This window comes from Pteropus medius, unplaced genomic scaffold (assembly GCF_902729225.1).
Source record: "Pteropus medius unplaced genomic scaffold, Ma_sr-lr_union100, whole genome shotgun sequence".
NCBI classification, from domain to species: domain Eukaryota; kingdom Metazoa; phylum Chordata; class Mammalia; order Chiroptera; family Pteropodidae; genus Pteropus; species Pteropus medius.
This window is the reverse complement of record NW_024350922.1, coordinates 2,736,487-2,745,933: the sequence shown is the minus strand read 5'-3', so window position 1 is coordinate 2,745,933 and position 9,447 is coordinate 2,736,487. Positions and strand designations below refer to the sequence as shown.

The 9,447-nt window shown below is 39.1% G+C and overlaps 1 protein-coding gene across 1 annotated transcript in view; it reads left to right on the top strand.

The window, feature by feature from the left end:
* Positions 1-9,447, top strand: part of LOC120584558 (ATP-binding cassette sub-family A member 3-like) — a 102,625-nt gene that overhangs the window by 34,162 nt on the left and 59,016 nt on the right. The window contains exons 12-14 of the mRNA XM_039840264.1: positions 4,727-4,900; positions 5,514-5,692; positions 6,454-6,588. Coding sequence (XP_039696198.1) covers positions 4,727-4,900; positions 5,514-5,692; positions 6,454-6,588 — 488 coding nt within the window. The remainder of the gene's footprint in view (positions 1-4,726; positions 4,901-5,513; positions 5,693-6,453; positions 6,589-9,447) is intronic.

The window sequence follows — 9,447 nt, the reverse complement described above, 5'->3', positions numbered from 1 at the left end:
GTGTCCAACCTGACAACGTCCAATGCACGTGCTGTCCCACTGGAAGAAGGCGCACACTCCTATCGATCTATATCTTTACCAACATTTAGTATTGTCAAACTTTCATTTGTGCCTCGTTAGAGATATGGAATGTTATCTTATGGCAATTCAAATATGCATTTACCCAATTACTAACGAAGCTGAGTATGTATTATTAATATGAGTCACATGTGTTTCTTTTTCTATAAAATCCATTAATGCATTCTTTAATAATTCTCGATTAACAGGAGTTCTTTATATACCCCTGCAACCTAACTTTCATTAGTCGTACACGTGTTGCAAAGCTACTCCCAATTGGGAGCCATTAGTGCTTTTTATGGTATCTTTTAATAGCTACTAATTTTAATGTTATAAAATTTGCCTTCATAGCTTGTGACATTAAATATTTCAATAAAAAGTCATTTTCTAGTCCGAGGTCATAGGCTGTGTTCTTATGTTCTATATGGGGATTGATTTTTCCCTTGTCTGGTATAATATAGCAACTTTATTTTCTTCCTAAGTGCATAGGCAACATTGCCCATGTCCCAGCAACATTTCACGGACAGATCACTTTTCTCTTACTACTCGTCAGTACCTGCTCTGTCATAAGTCAAGTTCCCATTCGTGTGTGTATTTCTTTGGGGGCTATCCTTTCACTGATCTATTTCTTTATGTTAGAAGCATACTCATAGCATTTTAGTTATTACAGCTTCATAATAAATCTCACCTCGTAGGGTAAGACCTAATTTGTTCTTTTTTCTTGAAGTATGTCTTTGACCATTACTGTCCCTTTGCATCTCGGATGCGTTTTACTTATTTATTTAATAATTTTTAATTTTTTCAATTACAGTCAACATACAACATTGCATGAGTTTTGGGTGCTTATACATTTACATAACTGTGATTATACATTTACATAACTCACCAAGTGATCACCCAGATAAATCTAGTCCCCATCTGACACCACACACAGTTATCACACTACTGTCAACAATACTGTCTGTGCTCTACTTGACATCCCGATGACTGTTTTGTAACCACCAGCTCATACTTTTTGATCCCTTCCCCAATCCACCCTACCTCCAACTCCCTCCCATATGACAACTATTTTCAGTACCCACTGTCCCCTTAGCTCCCGGCAATCCCTAATCTGCTTTTGTTTTTACGAGTTTGCCTATCTGGATAGTTCATATAAATGGAATCAATAGATGGCCTTCTGTGTCTGTCTTCTTTGACTTAGCGAAATGTTTTCAAGATTTATCCATGTGGTGGCCTGTGCCAGTACGTAACTTCTTGTTATAAAGAGTAACATATCACTGAATGAGCGTGCCACACTTTGCTCATCTGGTCATCCCCTGATGGACATGTAGACTGTGCCCCCCTTTGGCTATTATAGTGCTCCTATAAACATTTGTGTACAGATTTTTGTTTGTGCCTATGCTTATCATGATTTCGAGCGTAAACCTGGAGTGGAATGGTTTGGTCATATGGTAATGCGTGCTTAACTTTTTTGAGGAACCACTAAACCGGTTTTCACAGCTGCCACATTTTACATTCCCACCAGCAATGAGTAGGCTAACGATCTCTCCTCACCCTTGCCACCCCTGTACATTTTATTTTTCATTATAACCATCCAAACGGGTGTATAGTGATATCTCAATTGTGATTTTCATTTGCTTTTCTCTAATGACCAATGATGTTGAGCATCTTTTCATGTGCTTGTTAGTAATTTGTGTATCTTCTCTAGAGGACTGACTATTCAAGTCTTCGACCATTTTTTAATTGAATTTTTTGTGTTTTTGTACTGTAACAAGAGTTATTTATATATTCTGGGTACTAAACCTTTACCAAATATGTAATTTCCAAATGCCTTTTCAGTCTCTTAATAGTGTCCTTAACAGAAGTTCTTAATTTTGATGAACTCCAATTTATCTGGGTTTTTTTTTCTTGTGTCGTGTGTACTTTTGGTGTCATAGTTAAGAAACAATTTGCTGACTCTAGGGTCATGAAGATTTACGCATACGTTTTCTTCTAAGAGTTTCATGGTTTTAGCTGTTAGATTTATGACTTTGATTCGCTTTTTAGTGTTTATATGTGGTGTGAAATAAGGGTTACAATTCATACTTTTCATTTCAACACCCAGTTGTCTCAGCACCATTTGTTGAAGAGATTGTTCTTTCCTGTATTGAGTGGTCTTGACACCAATGTCAGGAATCACTTTAAAGCATATATGTCTGACGCAAGCATATAAGCATATATGCATATGCTTATATGCATATATGCTTTAAATTATATTTAAAGCATATATGTCTGACACAGTCTGACGCAAGTCTTTTATTTCCAGAGTCTCAAATCTATTTCATTGGCTTATATGTCTATCTTTATGTTAGAAACACACTCTTAATTACCACAGCTTTGTAGTAGGTTTTGAAAGTGGGAAGTGTGAGCCTTCCAATTTTGTTCTTTGTTTTGGCTGTATAGGTTCCTATTGAGTTTTAGGATTGACTCTTCTATTTCTGAAAAAAAGGCCATTGAGATTTTGATAAGAGATGGCAGTAAATCTGTATGTCACTACGGGGAGCATTGCCATCTTAATGTTAAGTCTTCTAATTCTTCGAAGAATTTTTGTGGTTTTTAGTGTATACTACTTGCACTTCCTTGGTTTAATAATATTCATATTTCTCTTTGTGCTCTTATAAATGGAATTCCTTTTTAATTTTATTTTTAGATTGTTTATTGCTAGTGTATAAATATTCAGTTGATTTTTGTGTATTGATCTTATACTCTCAACAATGCTGAATTTATTTATTAGTTATAGTAGATTTTTTGTAGGTTCTTTAGGGACTTTCTACATATAAGATTGTGTCATCTGAGAATAGAAAAATAGAAGTAAGTTTACTTTTTCCTCTCCAATTTGGTTGCCTTTTATTTCTTTTTCTTGCCTAGTCACTCTGGCTAGAACTTTCAGTGCAGAGTTAAATAGAAATGGTGAGAACAGGTACCGTTATCTTGTTTCTGGTCTTAGGGGGGAAAGTTTCAGTCTTTAGCCATTAAGTATGATATTAGCTGTGAATTTTTCATAATGCCCTTTATCATGTCGAAGGAGTTTGTTAATTTCGTTGATTTTTTTTCAAAGAACAAACTTTTGTTTTTCTTGATTCTCTCATTGTTTTCCTTTCTCTCTATATATATTTTTATATCTAATCATTACTATTTCCTTCTTTCTGCAAGCTTTAGGCTTAGCTTACTCCTCTTTTTCCTGTTCTTATGGTGCAATGTTAGGTTATGATTTGAGATTTTTCTTCATTTTTAGTGTAGGTCTTTACAGCTGTAAGTTTCACGCAGCACTGTCTTCACCGTATCCCATAAGTTTTGGTACATTGTTTTGGTATATTTGTTTCATTAATCTTTAAGTGCTTTCTAATTTTCTTTGTAATTTTTTCTTTGATCCATTGGTTGTTTAAGAGCGTTTGTGGTTAATTTATATACAATTGTGATTTTTTTTTTAGCTGATTTCTTGCTTCATTTCATTGTGGTCAGAAAACACACTTTGTAAGACTGAAATCTTTTTAAATTTATTGAGACTCGTTTTGTGGCCTAACTTATAGTCTCTTCGAGACTGTTCTATGTACACCGAAGAAGAACGTATGTTATGCTCTTTTTGGATAGAGTGTTTTGTATATATCCGTTAGGTACAGTTAGCTTGCAATCCTCTATTCCAGTCCTTTCTGTTCGTCCTCTATTTACTTACTGATCTTCTATCCAGTTGTTCTATCCATTACCGATGGGTATTGACATCTACAACTGTTATTGTAGAGCTTTCTATTTCTCTCTTCAATCTATCAGTTTTCATTCCCCATATTTTGGGGCTCTGTTGTTAAATGAATCTATGTGTCTAATTGTTATATATTTTTGATGGATTCACACTTTTATCTATATTGCCTTTGTTGTCTCCAGTTCGTCTCTTCTCATTCTCTTTAGAAATAGCACACACCTATCAGCGAATAAAATCTAAATGTTGTAGTTGGCGAATGAGCTATGTGGAGCGAGGCGCGAGGCAAAGAGAGGAAGCAAGAATCACTCCTAACGCTGGGATGATATGTTTTATTTCATAATATCCAGTTTTTATTTGGAGGCTGCTTTTTAGCTCTAGATGAAGTTAATTGGTCTCTTAACAAGAATGTTTTCAAATGTTTTATCAGAGTTATATTTTTGGTACCACTTCATATTCTAAACCATATCTGGCTCTTTGACACCAACTTCGTATCTCCTTATTTACATAGGTACCCTTCTTTCCCCCCAGCATCATGACGTAGACTGAATACCAGTGTCTGGAAACACAGTCTGGATATTTTCTGATTATGCCAATAGTAGTATTTATAATATTTTATGTCAAGTGATAATAAAGACGTAAATTTCCATTAAAATCTGTACTAGTCATAGTTACTACATGTAAAATGATAAATTCACGAAAAAATGGTTTCTTAAATATTTCATTGTCACCTTTTATTCATTCGAAAATACTTTTCACTGCTCAGTCAATGCCAGGCATTTTACAACGTTCTGAGGCTGCAACGCTGAACAAAACTGCCAAATGTTTTCTCAACGTGCTTATTTTAGTACACTCTTCTACTAGAAGACATGTATTTGTATTTCAGGTTTTTGCAGATTGCTTAAGCTGACCTTATATTTTCCTTCTTATTTGCAGCAAGTTTTGCTGTATCTATTGGAGGCTTCATTTATTTTGCCACCTACTTTCCAGCTGCTAGTATCTCTTCAAATTTCGCAGAGATGCCACTCATCCAGAAGCTGGCTTCCTGTCTCAGCTCGAATATTGTAATGGCACTGGGAACTAAATTCTTAGTCAGGGCAGAAATAGACAGTGAGTATTTAACTTGTAAATTTTGCCCTGTTCTCATAGGACATTTGCAGTTTTAATATTACTGATGTTGCTAAACTGTCCTTCCAAAGAATCACGCTGTTTTCTACCAGTACCGAAGGTCCACGAGGGCTTCTTTCATCCATTTTCCATCAGCATAGTATCTATGCAGAAATCCCTCTAGTCTTCTGTGGTTAACATCCATTTCAACTTCTCAATGATTACTTTTTTCTATAATTATATTTAGCATGAGATGGAGAGTGAGGAGGAGCCACTGTCCAAACCCATAGGTCTGCTTATGTTTCTTAAAGCCTATTTTCTTGGCTTTTTAGTATATATATATAAAATATATAAAATATATATATATATGTTTATATATATATATATTTTTTTTTATTTCACTCATTCCCGATTATTCATCCATGGCATAGTGGGAGACATATTACATGATTACTTGCTCAGACGTCCTAAATTCTACCAGTATAAGAAAGTAGCTGAATATGAGAGGAATCTCAAAAGAAAATATTAACATATTTTTCTTCACTCTTTAATTATGATGCTGATGAATAGCTGTTTCATTTGGCACCTAAATTAAGTATCTGTTGTTCTGTCTTAGAAATTGGAATTAAATGGAGTAATATCTTCTCACCAAGCACAATGGAGAACTTTGTCTTCGCCTATACCCTGGGAACATTTCTGTTGGATGCTGTCTTGTATGGTCTGGTGGCCTGGTATATAGAAGCGGTCTTTCCGGGAGAATACGGTGTGGCCAAGCCATGGAACTTCTTTTTGCTGGTGAGTTGTGATGCTTCAGTTGTTGAGCGAGGCCACAGTCCTTATGGACCTGTTTTGTAATTTATATAAAAGCCATCGTTAGTTAATTTTGCACTATCTGTAATTGAATCAATAAGTCAGGTGAAGGAATCATTCTAATTGCTCTAGTCATATGAATTCACTAGCCCTTTCCTAATACACTATAAAGCCTCCACTATAAACAAATATAAATAATCTGTAGATAATGGCCTGCAACCCCAAACTTTACGAATTCTAAGTAATCCATCACTTTTGCAGGCGAATGTTTCATAAGGGATTGAACTCCGGCATAAAGAAATTAATACAGGATGGGTCTTTGGATGCTAATGAGAAGAGGTTTTGTTATGTTTCATATCTGTGTACTCACCACCTGATTTCTTCCTTTGGTTAGCCCAGATTTCTTAGCAAAACGGGCAGCATGTACACCTTGCCCTCCCTTCTCAGTCTTTCCCCTTATTTTTGTTGGCTTATGTGTTGCTAAGAGAGGAAGAGATAACAGAGAGCGATATAATACATTCTGCTATGACCTCATTTGGGAGTGGTTTACTCTTGGACAGTTACGATTTCAATAGACTAGCCTGCTTTCATGCCTTGGGGATTTCAATTATAGCCAATTAGCTCTAAAATTTCATCCCAAGAAATTTTCTGCCCATCTCCATACAAAGGGTAACAGGCTAAAGTATTTTCGAATGCTTTGTTTTTCATTGCTTTTTGTAGTGATTACATTTTTATTCTCCTCTTAGCGCTCATTCTGGTTTGGGGAAAAACCTAAAAAGAAAAGTGAAACAAGGCAATTCTATGAGACGACTGAAAGCAAGTATTTTGAAACTGAACCTACTCACTTGGTGGCTGGTATCCAGCTCCAACATCTGAGCAAGGTATTGTTTTATGGGTCTCTCTCTTGATGGGACCGATACTTAGTTTACAGTTCATCGTAAATGTTTGCTTCTGGGGATACCAAGAAAGAGGTCACATGCTAATAACAGGTTCTGGCCATCCTGTTTACTTCCTGCGAGAAAGACATAAATGAAATTTACACAGTATATAGAAACCTTTCTCTTTTCTCTAGAATAAAGTCAGTTTTTCTATAAACCGCAATGGCGGTCTTCTACGAATATTTTCATTTAGAAAGGTAGAGTCTAGTGGAGCTTGAATATTTTGAGTATGTGAACATTAGTTTCTGTTCACAAATGTCTTGCATTTGTTTGCAATCTCTTCTGTCAAGGTGTTCATCAGGAGAGGACTCGGAGCTCTCTGTTTGTCTGGACCAATTGCAGGCATGTAGCATGCAGGTGTCCCGTATATTTACTGGCACCCCATTGCCTGTCAGAGGTCTACCTAACCTTGATTTGAGCTCCTAATCCCACAGCTTCTAGAATCCCAGATCCCTCCACGCCAATTCAGCTGATTCTGAAGGTGTTTGTTTAGACACCTGCGGCCGTCTCTGCCTCTGGTGTAGGTAGCACTTGCTATCTCTATTTTGGTTCTATCGACCGAAAATGCAAATTCAGCCTTTCACCTGGGGTCCTCAGGAAATCCATTCACATAAAACTTTTTCGGTGAATATTAGGAAACTAAAATATAGGTTAGGGCTGGGTAGGGTTGGCTCAAGGAGCATGTGGGCTAGGACCCTCAGCTCTGTTTTCCCGTTTCTCTCTCTCTGCCTCTCCCACCAGATTGCCCCTCAGAGCCGCTCTGATGTGCATTCTTCCTGTACTCTCCTCAGACTTTCATATCCAGGCCCACGAGACTGCTCGGAAGAACCAGGGACCTCCTTGTACCATTCATTCATTCATTCATTCATTCTTGGATGTACCAGTGAGAAAGCCATATAAGACCCACGCTTTCAAGGAGCTGACATTCTAGCTATGAAACAAGTGAACAGTCAAGAACAGTCAAGACAATTTCAGTGCACAGAAAATGCCGTTAGGATAGTAGATAGGGTGATGACCTAGTCGTGAAGAGGTAGGATGGGGAGCAGGAACCATTCTGGAGGTCATTCATTAAAGCCTCTCTGAAAACATGGCCATCGCGGAACGCAGGCCACCCTCCCTAGCAGTCGCCTCGGCTGAACAGGGTCCCCTCACACACAGCCAGGCCCGTTGCATCCCCGGGGCTGACTTTGCTGGTACTGCGCCGCACAACTGCCCCTTCCCACCCCCACACAGGTGCTGACCTCGAGAGCGCCCCTGTGGGCTCATTTCCTCTTCTGTAGCTTTCTAGCTGCCAACCCCCGTCTTGGAGGGCACGCCCCAGGACCCCTGATTAGTGATCGTCCATCCCCAAATGACTGGAGAGAGACTCACAGGGAGTGAGCCGAGTCCTTCCTCCAGCAACCAGTACCAACTTGCCAGTCACGTGACTGAGCAGCTTTGAAAGTGGATCCTCTCATCTCCATTGAGTTTTCAGATGACTGTAGTAGCCCTTGCCAACATTTTGAATGAAAAATCGTGACAGACCCTGAGACAAAGCTGCCCACCTGAGCACTTCTGAGGCCAGAAACTATGAGAAAAAAAAAAATGTTTATTGTTGTTTTAGGCCAATTAGTTTTGGGTCATTTACTCCTCAGCAATAGGCAACTTGAATAGATTTGGTACCTGGAAGAGGTACCAAATTCCAGTTTTCAGAGCTGACGCCCATTGACTGACGAAGGGGCTGGATTGCTAGGTGGACTCTGCAACAGCATAGCAAATGCACGTGACAATGATTACACGTATTCTGCGAAGGGACTTTTAGCCATTTACTTGGGTAACCATACTCAGGGATCCAAAGTGTCGGCATGGTCCCCTTGCTGGAATAGGGTTATATCCAGGCTAGGTAATCAGTGGAATCCTGGCCCTCGTCTGGTTTACAGTGGTCAAACTGGGACTGTGGATACACTCAGTGGGCATTTCCACAGCTGCCAAATGTGTGATTGGAAATGACATACTTGCTAGTTCTATCAACCCCTGCATTGACCCCTCTGCCTCTGGGGAAGAGGCGTCATACTGGGGAAAGCCAAGTGGAATCCTTTGAAAATCAAAAGCAATATCCCATTCTTTGGGGAGTGGCAGAGTTTGGAGAGGTACGAGCAGCAGCCCCCCCACACCCAGATCCTCCCTTAATTCACCATTCTGGTCCTCGCAAAAATCCATCCAGATGGATCCTGGGGGATGACAGTGGCTCTACCGTAACTCGCGCAAACAGCTCGCCCAGTCACAGCTGCCATAGTTCCTCTCACCTGTGGTAGGAGATGAACACAGCCTAAGAACGTGATGTTGGGCCATTGATTCGGCAAGTCCTTTTCTCCATCGCCATCAGAAATGAGGATCAGAGATTTTTGTGTTCGTTTGAAATGGACGACAGCAGTATATATGTCTTTGTCCAGGGCTGTACACTCCTTGGCTCTCTGTTCTCGTAGAATCCGAACAGACCCGGACTAGCCATACACCCTACAGAGCATCCCTCTGGCCCACTGTATGATGATTGGACCAAATAAGCAAGAAGTGGCAAGTATGTTAGAGGCCTTGGTAAGATGTGCATGTTCCAAGGAGGGGACAGATGAAGCTTATAAAGATTCAGGGACTCGCTAAGTCACTAAAATTTTTAGGAGTTTAGTTTTCTGGAACCTGCTAGTGATCCTTCCCAAAGTAAAAGCTGAATTAGTGTAGCTTATATCTGCCATTATGAGAGAGGAAATATAATGCCTGGTAGGCCACTTAGATTTTGCAGGCAGCATATTCTGCACATGGGGATAC